Raw genomic sequence first — 16,004 nt, 5'->3', positions numbered from 1 at the left:
AGTATGGAATTATGGCCTCGGAACCTAATTTAAGAATCTCTGTAGCAATACTATCTGGTCCTCGAGACTTCCGATTTTTTAATTTCGTTATTCTCTCTCTAACCCCTTTGGAAGTTATTTTGAAAGTCGAATTTGGTTCACATTCACGGTCTGTGACACAACCACTCCTATCAGCGGGATTATTATTATTATTATTATTATTATTATTATTATTATTATTATTATTATTATTATTATTATTGAAAACCGAAATGAAATAGGAATTTAATAAGTCGGCCTTTTCTTTGTCATCAGTTATACTTTCTCCGTTCTGCTTTCGTAAAAGCACTACTTCATTTTCCCCTTTTCTCCTGCGTACATAATTATAAAACTGTCTCCAATTGTTACTTTCATCTTCTTTTAAAATAGTTTTTAGAAAATTTTCCTGAGCTAACCTTTTTTCACACTCAAGTTTCTTAATTAATTCAACATATTTTTCCCAATGCTCATGGCTCCGTTTACGTTTGCTAAATGCGCGCCTTGTCTTTTTCTTTAAGTAGCGAATATAATTAGTGTAATATTCTGGGTCCGGATTTTTCTTAATTATTTTAGAAGGTACACATTTTACTAATGCCTCGAAAATTATACACTTAAATTTATGCCACACATTTTCCATATTTCCTTCAGTCCTTAGAAAGTCATCATGCTTTTGTCGTAGAAACGTTTGTAATTCATGGACATCGGTTTTGTTAAAATTCCAGACAGACACTGGACTTGACCTCGGATTTACTGTGTTTTCCCATAAGATTTCTAATAAGACGCTATTGTGATCACTTATTTTATGAAGACTTTCAGAGTTGACAAAGAGAGAGACAGGTCTTAGTAGGTAAACATCTAAGAGGGCATTGTCACGCGTCGGACCATTTACTACCTGCGTGAAATCTTTACGCCAGATCAATTCATTAACAAGGGTCTGTGCATCTGAATTTGTACCTGAAATCCCGTTCCAGTTAATTTTCGGGAGGTTTAGATCCCCAGCAATTACTACGTTTCGGTCTTCTGATACTGTATTAAGATATTCATTTAGTTTGTGCAAAGTTAAATTGTTTAATTCACTGAGTGGTCTGTAACATGCTATTACATCTAAGGTTTCCAGCCCATTTCTTATCTGAACATTCAATATTTCAACTTCCTCATGTATCCACAGAAGATTGCTACTTATTTCTATCTTAGTACAAACGAAAACTCCCCCTCCCTTTTCACTTCTATCCTTTCTGAAGACTCTATAATCCGACCTAAAAATTTCCGAGTCATTTATGTCTTCCCTAAGCCATGATTCCGTCCCAATTATTACATCTGGATTATAAACATCGACCAAGTTCCAAAACGGAATAAGTTTATTTCTAATACTTCGGCAATTAACCTGCAGTAGTCTTAGTAGGCCTGTCCTTACTTGAACATTCTGAATCCCCGTGGCACCTCGCCGTCACTGCAGGTCTACGCCGCCCGCGGATAGGTCTTCGACCGCACCCCCGCTGACCGCCGGTAGTCCCACTCCCCCGCCGTCGGCTGATGGTCCTTCGGTGCCGCTGCCAGCTGATGGATCCTCGATCCCGCCGCGCCATGTTGAAGTAACTACCCGCGCGAAGAGGGATCCCATGTCTGCAGCCCCCCTCCGATTTAGGTGGATTCCGTCTCTTCCGAAGCATCTGTCGTCTATCCAGTTTGAGGTTATTTCTGACAACATCAGTCTGTCACAAATATAAAATACTAGTATTATTAGTATTCAATCTTTATCCCATGATTTTCTGTTTCGTAACTAGTGTTGGCACCTGTAAGAGGAGGAAAAACCTCACCTTCAATAAACTTAGAAAACAATGAGATGGAGATGCATTGCAAAAAGCCATTAAACAAGTTCGAGAAAAGATGTGACAGACGATTCATCTGGATTCAGTATTACGGTTGGAAAAACACCTTCTAATGAAGATGCTGAATGCTTGTTCTGTGTTTTCGTGGTAGAGGCCATCTTGATTTGCAATTTTGTTAATCTTGCGACTTGTTTATAGCATTCAATTTTTGTACCTTCATTTTTATGAAGGAAATATGTTAGATTTTGAGGGAATTATTTTTTTCAAACATTTCATCACATCTTACGAACGTCCATTCACAGGGACATTCAAGAATAAACAGGACGATATTTGACGTTCAGTATTCAAAACATGTAGGTTACAAAACGAGAAAAACCAAATATGGTATTCCATGTTTGTAATACTTCCCCTAGAAAACGAATACAAGTTTAGAAATAAATAAATAGCCTAAATATATATATATATATTTGTACGTACTCTTATAAACGATATTAAAAAATTGTAGGGTGCTATTTAGGAATATTCTCATTGATGTCATAACTCGCAAAAATATTTCGCTTCTATAAAAAATATTCTTTCTAAATATATCCTTTGACGCGACTGAGATTTTTATTCAGCATCCCTTCATTCAATTTTAATTGCAATTATGTTTTACTTAAAAAAACTATATATTAATTAAATCAAATTTTACTATCCAAATTTCACGAGAGGATCCCTGCGAGGGGAGTATAGTCCTTGCGAGGTAAGAGGAGAGAGTAAGCCAATAACTCAGCGTTGTTGAAGAAGGTGGATGGAGGTGATGTCATTGGCCGGTTGGTACAAACAAGACTCAGTCAATGGCCGGCCGGTTCCGTGTTGGGGGTAAGTTATAAGAGTGGGGGGGAAAACTTGCATTCCTTGCTCGGATCTTCTCGTGAAATGCCTCCAGTACAAGTGGTATGCTGCATATTGTGACGGTTAATTGCATGTAAGCCGTGCTTGTCGTCACGAACGACGGCCAATGAGCTAAGATGGATCGTGTACCGTTGACATATAAGTGACAATTCAGCCAATAAACGTCATTGTACTTCAGGCATTATTTCAGACTGCACCTCTGTGCTACGTGCCAAAAAATAAGTCATTTAAGTGAGTTTGCATTTGTGTCTCAAATGTGTATGCTATTAGCATTAGTATTAAGTTTATTTTGTCTATGATTCGCGTTCCGGAATGTGCATAGGTTCGAATCCTCATGGGAGAAGAAATTTTCTCATAAAATTTGGGCCAGTGTATGGTACCGGTGCCCACCCAGCATCGTGATGAACTTGAGCAGGTACGATAGGTAGCGAAATCCAGCTATAACGGCTAAGGCGATAATCATGCTATTCACACGATACCTCCATTCTGGTTGCATGATCGTCCACCTCTTCTTCGACATGTGGACGTGAGGCCGGCAGCCTGCTGGTCGGTCATGGTCCTTCATGGGCTGTCGTGCCTCGGATTATTATTATTATTATTATTAAGTTGATTTGGCAGAATACCAACGCACGGGACCAATTCTTCATACAGAAACGGTCTTAGTGTAGTAAGTTTGCGAATATAAAAATTGGAGAAAACAGAAGACCGCCAACCTTCGTGCAACGTTTCCAAAGATCTGTAACGCAGAACTAAAGCTAGCTGTGGGATAATTTAGTGCACCAAAACCTGAGGGTAAGGCAAAGTTTATCTTTACCTACATACGTCATCATGGGCAGTCGTTCCTGGCAGCAACTGTAACAATTATGTAAATTGATAACAAATTTCAACAAAGATGATTTCATTTTCAAATAAAAATAAAACATTGTAGCTATGTAGGTGCAGTTCTAGAAAAAATGGCCCGCCTCATTTTACTCAGTTTCAAACATAACGCTTCATGTAGTCTATATGCAGTAAAGAAGAGACTTGTTTGTATGCTACTTGTAGACAGTGGCGCGAAACTTGCTGCTAATATGCAGGTGGATTCCCATCTAGACTGGGCCATTTTTTTCTAACTATGTACGACGTGAGTCAGTAAGGAAGTTACAAATTGAGGTAACGACATACATTTTAAAATTACTTTTTCAGAACGAAAAGTTATATTTGTTTGGATCAAATTTCTGTACATTCAAAGGGAAAACTAAAATTCCTTCAATAATTTCCTATCATAATACACTACTCTCTTAAACTTACTGAGCATAATGGGAATTAAATCAATGGCTTTCCCATACACGCTATTCAATGTTTTATATAAATCTTTTTTTTTTCTTTCAGAAAGGAAGCAAAAACGAGCAAAAGCATATTAAGCTTTATTGTTTGAAATATCTTAAGGAATACCTCCCCAATATTAATGACATTACTTACGAATCAGCACGTATACATAGATGCATGCATGCGCGCGCGCACACACACACATACATACACACATGCGGCACATTTCTTTTAGAAAACATCCTACATTATTACACAATTCTAATTTAATGTACATTTTAGAAGTATCACTCTTATTTTAAATAATATTGATCGATGTTCAAAGGTTTAAAATGGCACACACACAGGAAGATCATCACACCATCCTTCCACTTCAAGATACTGGAAAACTTCGTCCCAATATTTTCAGAAAAGGCTGATATTCTAGTGAAGAAATTAAAGGAGGAAGTTGGAGGAAGAGTCTTCGACGTTTACCCCTACGTCTCTGTCTGCACTCTGGATATTATCTGCGGTAAGTAGGCTACCTACAATAGACAAGACAAGACGTGTCCTCTGATTGTATCGTGCAGTGGCTCTATCACCAATGGGTATGAAGGAGGAAGACAGCTTTTAGTTTGATGGTTGTGAGATGGAATACCGTGTCAGTAGATTTGTAAGATATTAACTATCATGACACGAAGTCACTTTCGGAGAGCTCAATCTTTCCTCTCAAGCGCAGCTCACATGCCAGGTCTCGCCTCCTTTTCTATACGTTGTCCCGCACCTCGGCGTCGTAATCTAAGTCTAAGCATTCTACCTAGGATTTGTGTTACGGAATGCGCGAAGGTTCGAGTCCTCATGGAGTAAGACATTTTCTAATGAAATTTTGGACAGTGTATGTGACCGGTGCCCACAAAACGTCATTATATACTTGCGGAGCTACGACAAATAACGAAATCAGATTATAAAAGCCAGTTATAACGGCTGGGGGGTCATCGTGATAAGCACACGATATCTTCATAGGCCTACCTTCTTTCCATATAGTAGGCATACCTATTAGGTTTCGTCCATTTTCGGATTCTCTCCTTCAATATCTTCTTAAGGGAATACGGAATCTCCATATTTCAAAAAAAGAACATGTTCTTAGAATCAGTTGTACTAAGGGTCCTGAAATGTTAACAGTTAATAAATACAGTATAAGCTTTCCAAGAATTTTGAAGTTTCTTCTGCCTTTATGATATTTGAAATATAATTTACTGAAAATGCCTGCCATTCCTTTATTTTTGAGAACTTTAACAGTTAATATCCCAAATATAGAATAACATACACATATATATGCTTATTTATACAATATTACATCACTTGTAAAGCATTGTAATTATCGCTTGTATGCTTGTATCTTCAATGTTACATCTCTTCACTTTTACACGATATAGATAAACTGAATGAAGACATGAACTCGATTGTGACATGGATAAAGAACTTTGATTTCAAAATCAATCCTGAAAAGAAATGGGCAATTGTGTTAGGACATAAACGTCAAATCAATGCTTTGAAATAACTTGACATTTCCCTCGTTAAAATATAGAACATATTCAATAATTCAGTTTTTCTGTAAAGAATCTTGCATTCATCTATATATATATAATTTGAACTGGTAATGAAATTACGGGAAAAGGGCTGAACGGATTTTAATACATGAACTGTTATTTTGAAGCTTGGCATCCAAAGATTTTCAGAAAAATAGCAATTTTCAGTAAAGCGTTAGTTTTCCTACATAATTTTTCCTATTTTCCAGAATCCAACTTTCGTTAGTTTTGAGAACTAATTGCATTTCAGAATAAAACAAAACACACACTACAATAAACAATAGGTTATTACACGAAGGCCATGACCTCCAGGATTGCTGACATATTTAGAGTTCAATTTCAATTGGTTATTAAAAACTTCAAGACTTACTAAAAATAATTTGCAGGTCTGATTCTGCTGTGTGTAATTTTATGAGTACAGGTGTGTACTGGATATTAAAATCTACAAAACGTGAGGTTGTTTGATGACATTATTACCATTAGAAATGAAATATTATGATAGTTAATGCCATGATGTTAATATATAGGTATATATGTGTAAGATAATAATGTTATTAAAAATCAAATATTTTTATTGTTATTAATCAAATGGGGTTGGGTCTTTTTAATGGCGGTGTTGTGTAGATACTTATACGAATCATACTCTACAGTATTGGCTCGAGAAAGCGCAAAAATTACAGTTCCTAAGGATTACTTACTGATAAAATAAGAGGCCTACAAAATTTTGTAGTCTCCCGATCATTTCAGCAAGATCTTTTAGGATAAAATGATTTTACCCTCTACATTTTAAGCTCTACATGCAACAGCTATATCAAAATGCTATGTCTATTTTTCGAAAGAATAGCAAATCTGACCTTTTTGTAACTTTCACCTACAATCCACAATGACCTAAATAGCTATGGCATGAAAAACCCACTGATCGCCCTGACATTGTTACTTTCGTTTTCGCGTTGAAACTCAAAAATTGAAGGTGGATAGGTTCAAGAAAAAGTATTTGGCATAAAAAACCATTCGAGGGAGTATGTTCCATTATTATGGAAGCAAATAACTTTCAAAATGTCTTGTATTTTTCATTGAAAATAAATCTGAAAAATTTTTATTTGAACGTCTAATGAACTTAGTTTGCAGCATTTTCTGCACAAGCCACTAGTATTGATTATAATCTCAACTTACAGAAACCTGCAGAAATGTAAGTATGCTCCATTATCGATGTGCTGACTTTAACTTACTTATGGCTTTTAAGGAACCCGGAGGTTTATTGTCACCCTCACATAACACCGCCATCGATCTCTATCCTGAGCAAGATTAAACTAGTCTCTATCAACCTCCCTCATATCCATTTCAATATTATCCTCCCATCTACGTTTCCGCCTCCCCAAAGATGTTTTTCCCTCCGGCCTCTCAACTAACACTCCATATATATTTCTGGATTCGCCGTTACGTGCTACATGCCCTGCTCATCTCAAACGTCTGGATTTAATGTTCCTAATTATGTCAGATGAAGACTAAAATGCGTGTAGCTCTGCGTTAAGTAACTTTCTCCATTCTCCTGTAACTTCATCCCTCTTAGCTCCAAATATTTTCCTAAGTATTTGATTCTCAAACACCCTTAACCTCTGCTCCTATCTCAAAGTGAGAGTCCAAGTTTCACAACTATACAAAACAACAGTAATTGTTTCATAAATTCTAACTTCCAGCTTTTTTAGAGCAGACTGGATGATAAAAGCTTCTCAACCGAATAATAACACGCATTTCCCATATATGCGTTTAATTTCCTCCCGACTATAATTTATGTTTGTTACTGTTATTCCGAGATATTTGAATTTTTCCACCTCCTCAAAAGGAAAAATTTTCCATTTTTATATTTCCATTTCGTAAATGATCGCTTCCATAATGAAACATGTACCCATATTTTTTTCTTTAAAAATACACTCTCCTTAACTTTTTACATAACTTCAGCACTTTGTGTCTGATAATTTGCAGATATTTCAAGTTTCACAAAACTCAGTTTTTCTTCACACTACTATTTTGTGTCTTAGGCTCTTATGGACCTAGATGCCTTAATTGTTCTAACATTAGAAACATTCTAATAACTCAGTTACACGAATGGAAAAAAAAAATAATAAATAGAACACATTTTAAATACAGTTTACACTTATTTTAAGAAGTCATGTCCACACATGTGAAGTAACGCCTAGCGCGTCTGGCCGCGAAACCAGGTGGCCCGGGTTCGATTTCCGGTCGGGGCAAGTTACCTAGTTGAGGTTTTTTCCGGGGTTTTCCCTCAACCGAATATGGGCAAGGGCTGGATAACTTTCGGTGCTGGACCCCGGATTCATTTCACCGGCATTATCACCTTCACCTCATTCAGACGCTAAATAACCAAGTTGTTGATAAAGCGTCGTAAAATAAGCCACTAAAAAAAAGTCTTAACATTTTAATTTTAACTTTCTGTACACACAGCACGCAAATTCTTTAAAATCCTTTTGTATAGTTAATGTTATTGCACTGAATTAATGACTTAAACCTACTGTTTGAACTCAAAACTCCACTGTTTTTCAATTTCTATAGGTATAGACTTAGATCAACAATACCTTTGTTCACAGCGTCATTTTAATTCGTTATTGAAACAGATATTGTAAGCTAGCATCTTCTAAGACTTATTCTAAACAAGCTAAATTCTTACCAATACCAATAACTTTGCTCACTAATGGCGAAGTGCATCAGCATCGGTTAAAAACGCAGTAATCATAGATTACGAAACGACGGTTAAACAGTAACGGTGGTTAAAATGTAATTTCTGTGCATCATTCATAATCACCGATTACTTAAACATGGTTAACTGACACCTCATTTAACCAGAGTAAAGTCTATGATGGTACACTCTTTCTACAAAATGACAAAAGGAAAGCATCCACACCGCTGCAAAGATAATAGTCAACGTCTGAAAACGACTGCGCTCACTCCGTTCTACATCGAAATGAACGTGTCCTACATTTTCGCGTTGCATTTGTTTGCCTTTGGCGCTGTTATATTTGCGAGTTGTATTTCTTTGTTTTTCAGTGCTGTTAGGTTAAAATCGTACAAAATAGAAAATTGAATACAAAAACGATTATATTCCAATATGAGGTTAAGTATCGATAGACTTACTTACTATATTTAAATATATTATATAAATAAGAAGGAATATCCATAAAGGAAAAGGATGGAAAAGATTAGTAGGAATGTGTGTACGATCCAGGATCTCATTTACACCAGATTACTGTTCATTATTCTAAGATCCATCCATAACCTCTCTTTGTTCAGCCAGTGAAATAGAGAAAGAGATATTCAAGTACTCCCTCTTAAAATATAGAAAATAAGTTATATAGAATCGTAATATAAGCATGCCATCAATAGAAGAAATATGACTGTTTTTGTGTTATTTCAAGTGAGCCATTCGTAGATTTTGATAAACGACAACCTCCTGAAATTTTCTGTCTCGTAAGAATTCTCTCTTTCCATTAAAGAAACTTCACACTCACGCTCTAGGCCTATCCAAGTAATTCAAGTACTGTACAATAATAATCGTCTTCGAAATAAACATCTGTGGCCCTGGCTGCCATTTTGCTTACTTGCTCTACTAATCACTGATTATCTCCTTTAACCGCTCGAATATGGCCGGTTAGAGATTACTGTGGTTAACCTTCTATTTAAGTCGTAACCGAGGTCGATCCACCATAAAAATGCTTAACCAGGGGTTAGGTGACAATTTTAACTAGTGGTTACACTAACCGACGTTGATACACGTGGGCACAAGTAATTCTGGGTCGTCCTTAGTACAGGTATTGCACGCTTCCTTCTTCTAAAACTTTCCGAAAAAAAAATATATTCTTACAAAAAATTGTACTTTTATACTTTTACTCCTACTTAAAAAACGCTATAAAATCATATTTTGCTTTCTCTATCTGTAATAAATGTACTTAAATGCGATATTTCACTCATTCACAGAATCTGCTATGGGAACCTGTGTAAATGCCCAGCTAACTGAGGATTCAGATTATGTCAAAGCAGTATACAAGTAAGTATGCAACAATTAGGCTATATATTTTTGTTTAGTTTTATTTACTTACAGTCACTTTAATTCGCAGTTCAGATCGCTATTCTATATAGGGTAGAGTAGCATAAATCGCACCGCTTCCTAAATGGCACCACTGCTAGTTTAAACAAGTTACTGTAGTAGTGTGGCATCTAGCGGTTTTCTTACAATCTACCATATGAACTTCCACCATGTCACTTGATTTCTGCCACTTCTTTGTTTCTGCAGTTTGGTGATAGTGTATCTAATATAATCGCTCAGGTGGATGTATATTTAGCTAACATTTGTAAGTAAATAACGGATTTGTATGCAAAGGAATCCATAATCTTAAGATGTTATTGGTTTAAAGAAATATTAAAGAACATTTAACTTAGTAGGATTTTCGAACATGTGGTGATTATAGGCTAGACTGAAGGAAATAACAACTTATGACGTAGTTTCTCAATTTGCACCACTTTGTAGGTGCCTAATTCGCACCGGTGCGATATGAGCAACTGTAGCAATTCTAGCCGTACAAAAGAAGACCCCAAAAACTTTAACTGAACGAAGAATGCATCATTTGAGTGCAATATCAAGTGGTGAAAAGGGCGTTAATACAACAAGTGTGTGTTTTACAAGCGCACCAGGTATTTTGTCCCACCCATAATAATCTTTAAACGTCAAACAGTGCTGGTGTTCCTTTAGAATCGTTATTTGTTTGCTCTGAGTCAGGTTACATCAACAGTGAACAATTTGTCGAATAGTCAAACATTTTATTTGTCACTCAAACCTGCCATAGAAAAAAGTGCTGCTTATGTATGTCCACCTATACGGAGCTAGATTATCTGGGGAAAATGATGTGCTCCTGTTTCAGCTTCCTCGTCATAATACTCATAGGCCCAGCCTTTAGATGTTTCTATCTTCAAACCATTTCAGACAGCTATATCATGAAGCAGTTCTTAGGTGGCTTCGAGATAATCGTGGAGAAAAGGTGACGCAGTTTACAGTTTGAACTGCCTAGTGAAGCACATGGAAAATGTGTAACAAAAAAAAACGCATTCAGCGAGTTTAAATGTTAGGTAATTTATGCTCTATTTTTTTTCAATTTCATTCGAAGATGCGTTACTCTCTTTCATTAATTTCAATAAACTTGTAATTTGCAATTATTACATTATTCATATTAAATACTGTTCAATATGTTCAATATTAAAAGCTTTCCTTCATCCTGTTCCCTGCAGTTAAAGAGGTGCGATTTAAGAAACCACAAGTGCTATTTAGGAACCTAGTTGCCTAAATGGCACCACTTACAAGTGTTTGGAAAATGTCATTCTAATTAAAAAATATTAAATCAAATTCAAGGATTCCTCTTTACATGAAAGGTAAATGTTCTGGGAATGTATGTCTGTAAAGGCATGCAGAAAATAAAAACTGTATTGTTCAATAAAAATTATAAATGCTAAAGTGGTGCGATATAGGCAACCTTACCCTAGTTCAATGTCACGAATGATTTTTGCTCTTGTACTCTGTCTATTAATTTGTGGTAACTGGAGAGCAATACGGCATTCGCCATTACATCAGTTACATCCAGTTGAAGGAAACCAAGGGAAAATCCTCGACCAGATTCGTCGGGACCGAAAATCGAACACGAGACCTCAACTTCAGTGCGTTAAAGCTAAGCCATATCACCTGCCTTATTATGTCTTATTTCAACCATATGCTTGAGCAGATCACTTCTTATAACTATACACACATTCTATCATGCCCATACCTAACTTGCAATATTTATTTCTTTTCACTCAATATCAACTCTCATGTAATCTTCGTAACAAATTTTAAGCAACCATAGTATTTCATGTCTTCAAAACTAGGAAAATCACATTTCTCTTCCTTTTGTTTATTCACACAGGGGAGAGTTTGGGAGTATCTGACATCGGGTAATATCGGACAATGATGTTCCTTTCATCTACCACCAGATGGTAGTATCTAAGTGACATGGTTACGTTTCTGTATGCGACATCTGAACATTGCTACAACCATCTGGTGGTAGATAAAAGAAACATCAATGTAGTACCATCTGGTGGTAGATGAAAGAAACATCACTGTCCGATATTACCCGATGACCGATACTACCCAAATCTCCCCTACGCACACGCAGCACACGCACGCACGCATACACACACACACACACACACGGCTTTCATTTCAAAACTTCCCGGTCTAAAGAACTTATTTAAATTGAATGCAATTTCAACAAAAACACGACAATTTAGATATTGAGGAGGAATTCTGAAACCAGGCTTAATTGCATTTTAATTTCACTCCCATACCCCAGCCAGAACCCCCCCAAGGTTTCTGAAAGTATTTCTGAGACCCCCTGTATATACTGTAGATATATTATTTGTGTGCATTGTGTGTATTGTTTATAAGGGCCATCATAAATTCCAATGACGACATAATTAAAGTACCAATGTAAAAAAAAAATATCGATACATTTTAATAAAGTCACTCCTAAGAAAGGTTTGGCAGCACCGTTACAAACAAACCTCTGCCGTGTATGGTGCGAGATAGTTACAATTAATGTGTAATGGGTGATGGTGAAATATCATGAAAGTGTTATCTGTAAAGCTTCTTCAAATTTCTTTTAGAACCGCTTTTATTTGTTGCTATTCTCCTTATCGATCAAATTTTCTGTCCTGGTAGCTTACGAAGATCGCGAACCCCACTTAATGTCTGAACGATGGTAGAGTTCTAAGTCTTGTGCACAAAAACGGATTTTGAGGGTTTTTCTTGGATCATTTCGTTTTTTCTTCATACTTCCATCAACACTCGCCACAATAATTTGCCTTTCATTAGCATCGCCTTCTCAAGAAATAGGCCATCTCCTGTGTTTGCGTGATGCCAAACTGGCTCCCAGATATGGTTGATTTTTTTCGTAGTATGTCCAAAGATTGGTAGATGGTAGTAGTGGTGGATTCTAGAAGAGTTTATCTTACAACTGAAGAAGGAATAACAACTCATACAGATCTGTGAGAGAAGACAGATTTACATGAAAGGTATGGTACCCTGGTTTAGATCTTGAAAAGAATGCGTACTGTGTTGGATGATGGTGCCAGGAAGCACAATCGCTACGCAACTCATTCCATCACGGGTGCACGAAAAATCTGCTTCTGTTCCATTGCATATGGATGTTCCATGTCCTGCCCGATAAGCATCTCTATACTTCCGATAGCACAGCAAGATTTATTGAAAGGTCACTGGCGTAACTTAGTCGGCTGAGGCGCTTGTCTGCCGATCCGGAGTTGCTCTCGGGTGTGGGTTTGATTACCGCTTGGGATGATTACCTGGTTTGGTTTTTTCTGAGGTTTTCCCCAACCGTAATGAGAATGAGAGCTGATCTATGGTGAATCCTCGGCCTCATCTCGCCAAATACCATCTCGCTATCACCAATTTCATCTAGACTAAATAACCTAGTACTTGATGCAGTGTCGTTAAATAAGCAACTAAAAAGTTGCATTGAATTACTGTATGTTTAATAAAATATATTTGAAACCTTTAAATCCGCACATACAAATTTTATTTGCGATAAAGTGTGTTAATATATGAACAAGGGGAATCTCTTTATCCTCTCGGACCTGCCTGGTGGTGTTTTGCAACTTAGAAAATTCTTGATGGAAAGAAATGTAGAAAAATTCACCGCGCCGTGGGAGTCTGAAAAAATACTACCATTCTCATTTTATGTAAGAAATAATACTTTGGAAAGTGACAAGAGCACAATCGAAGACTTCCCTCGAGAAAGGGTATAACATCAAATTAATGAAATGTGAGACTTCGGTGGAAGAATTAATTTTGAAGCATTCATTTATAACAATAAATGAATGCACCCAATAGCTGAATAAACTTGAATCCTTGATTAATCAAATGGTTCTGCTAGTAAATGTAAGCCTATCGAAATATGCCCCCTCCAATTAATTTATTTTCTCCTGAAATGCGTATTATATATTTGTTTCCACTCTTATTCGAGGGAGGTCTTCAATCCGAGTAAATCGTTATTCGGTTTTTATCGTAAAAGACAATAAATTAAGTTTCGATAAATGATTTTACTTGGGGCATTCAATAACTCCTGCAAAGTAGCAGTTTCAAATGTGTGGCGATGTATCCGTGAAGATAGACGATAGTACTGTCTACTGTCACCAGATGATGTTGCTGCTTCCCACAGATAGATCACAGGAGCATCAATTGTTCCGGCTTGCGAGTACACTCGTGGACATCGATGAAACAATATGGAAACAGACAAGCACGGGCAGATGTGGTTAGTGTGGTTTCTCTGGAGAGGAGTGACTGCTTCAGACATCCACAAGAGGTTAGTAGCCATATGTGGGGAGGAAGCACCAAGTCGCAGATCCGTGTTTCATTGGGTATCACAATTCAAAGACGGCAGGGACTGTGCTGAAAAACCCAAAATCATTGGGCGTCCAGCAACTGCACGCACACCAAACATTACCCATCGTGTCAATGACCTGGTAATGGAGAACAGACGAATCACGTGTGTTGAACTAGTGAAGGGAACAGGTCTATCACGGGGAACACTCCACACAATCATCCATGACGATCTGAAGAAGGAGAAGAAGAAGGTGTGTGCACAGTGGGTGCCACATACCCTCACCATTGCGCAGAAACAGACGCGTGTGGAGATGTTCCAACAGTTGGTGTAACAGTACAGTGCAGATCCAGAGGAATTCTTTGTGCGTCTGGTCGCCGTCGACGAGTCATGGTTTTTCCACGTGACTTCAGGAAAGAAACGCCAGTCTATGGAGTAGAAACATACTGGGAGCCCTCGTCCCAAGAAGTCATGGCCGGGACTATTCGTTCGGAAACAAATGGCAACTGTGTTCTGGGACCAGGAAGGGATACTTCTGGTGGATTGGTTCCCTCCCAATACGGCCATCAACAGTGACCGGTACTGCACTTCGCTGCACCAACTCCGCCGACGCATTCAACAAGGTCGCCACCGAAAATGGGGACGTGGTGTTCTGCTCCAACAAGACAATCCGCGGCCACATGCCACCATTCGCGAACTAGGATTTACTGTGCTGCCACATCCTCCATATTCGCCGGTTCTTGCGCATAGCGACTATGCCCTATTCGATTCAATGAAAGAGGGCATGTCGGGTAAGAAGCTCACTACCAATGACGAACTTCATGCAGTTGTCCAACAGTGGCGCCGGGATACTCCCAAAGAATGGTTTGTTACGTTCTGGCAGCTTCCGTATTTGCGTATTTCAGGTGAAAGAATTCCTCTGGATCTGCACTGTACTGTTGCACCAACTGTTGAAATATCTCCACACGCGTCTGTTTCTGCGCAATGGTGAGGGTATGTGGCACCCAATGTGCACACACCTTCTTCATCTTCAGATCGTCATGGATGATTGTGTGGAGGGTACCCCGTGATAAACCTGTTGCCTTCAGTAGTTCATCACACGTGATTCGCCTGTTCTCCATTATCAGGTCATTTACACAATGGGTACAGTTTGGTGTGCGTGCACTTGCTGGACGCCCAGTGTTTTTGCGTTTTTCAGCACAGTCCCTGCCGTCTTTGAATTGGGATACCCAATGAAACACGGATCTGCGACTTGGTGCTGCCTCCCCACATATGGCTACTAACCTCTTGTGGATGTCTGAAACAGTCACTCCTTCCCTCCAGAGAAACCACACTGTCCATCTTTGCCCGTGCTTGTCTGCTTCCATATTGTTTCATCGATGTCCACGAGTGTACTCGCAAGCATGAACAATTGATGCTCCAGTGATCTACCTATGATAGAGTATAGTACTATCGTCTATCTTCACGCATACATCGCCACACATTTTAAACTGCTACTTTGCAGGAGTTATAGGGGGAGTGCAAATCATTACTGAACGACCTAAGTACTTCATAAATATCACATTCCTTGGACTCTTGAACAGCGAATACGAAAACATTCATCCAGTTCATAGTTTAGGAGAAATCGCAATGCACAGATAAAGAGATGACTTAGCCAAAAGTACTTCTTGCTACTAACGACGCTGAAAAATTTTTGAAATATATTCTTTCATATTATCATTAGCCCTATACCTTATGTACTTTGTAATAATAACAATAATAATAATAATAATAATAATAATAATGATTTATTTTAGCTGGCAGAGTTAAGGCCCTAAGGCCTACTCTTCCACTCAACCAGCAAAAAGTATACATACATAAGTATGAACTTACAAAAAATTCAACAATTTGATTTAGATAAGAGTTACATGTATACAAGAGTTATTTACGAATTAAACAACAAAATTCTATGA

At 37.7% G+C, this 16,004-nt stretch overlaps 1 protein-coding gene across 5 annotated transcripts in view; it reads left to right on the top strand.

The window, feature by feature from the left end:
* Positions 1–16,004, top strand: part of LOC138698282 (cytochrome P450 4C1-like) — an 82,634-nt gene that overhangs the window by 45,692 nt on the left and 20,938 nt on the right. For all 5 annotated transcript variants that reach the window (XM_069824070.1, XM_069824069.1, XM_069824072.1 and 2 more), the window contains 2 exons: positions 4,375–4,560; positions 9,608–9,677. In XM_069824070.1, coding sequence (XP_069680171.1) covers positions 4,375–4,560; positions 9,608–9,677 — 256 coding nt within the window. The remainder of the gene's footprint in view (positions 1–4,374; positions 4,561–9,607; positions 9,678–16,004) is intronic.

The sequence above is a fragment of the Periplaneta americana genome, chromosome 4 (assembly GCF_040183065.1).
Source record: "Periplaneta americana isolate PAMFEO1 chromosome 4, P.americana_PAMFEO1_priV1, whole genome shotgun sequence".
In the NCBI taxonomy this organism is placed as follows: domain Eukaryota; kingdom Metazoa; phylum Arthropoda; class Insecta; order Blattodea; family Blattidae; genus Periplaneta; species Periplaneta americana.
This window is presented reverse-complemented; position numbering and strand designations above follow the sequence as displayed.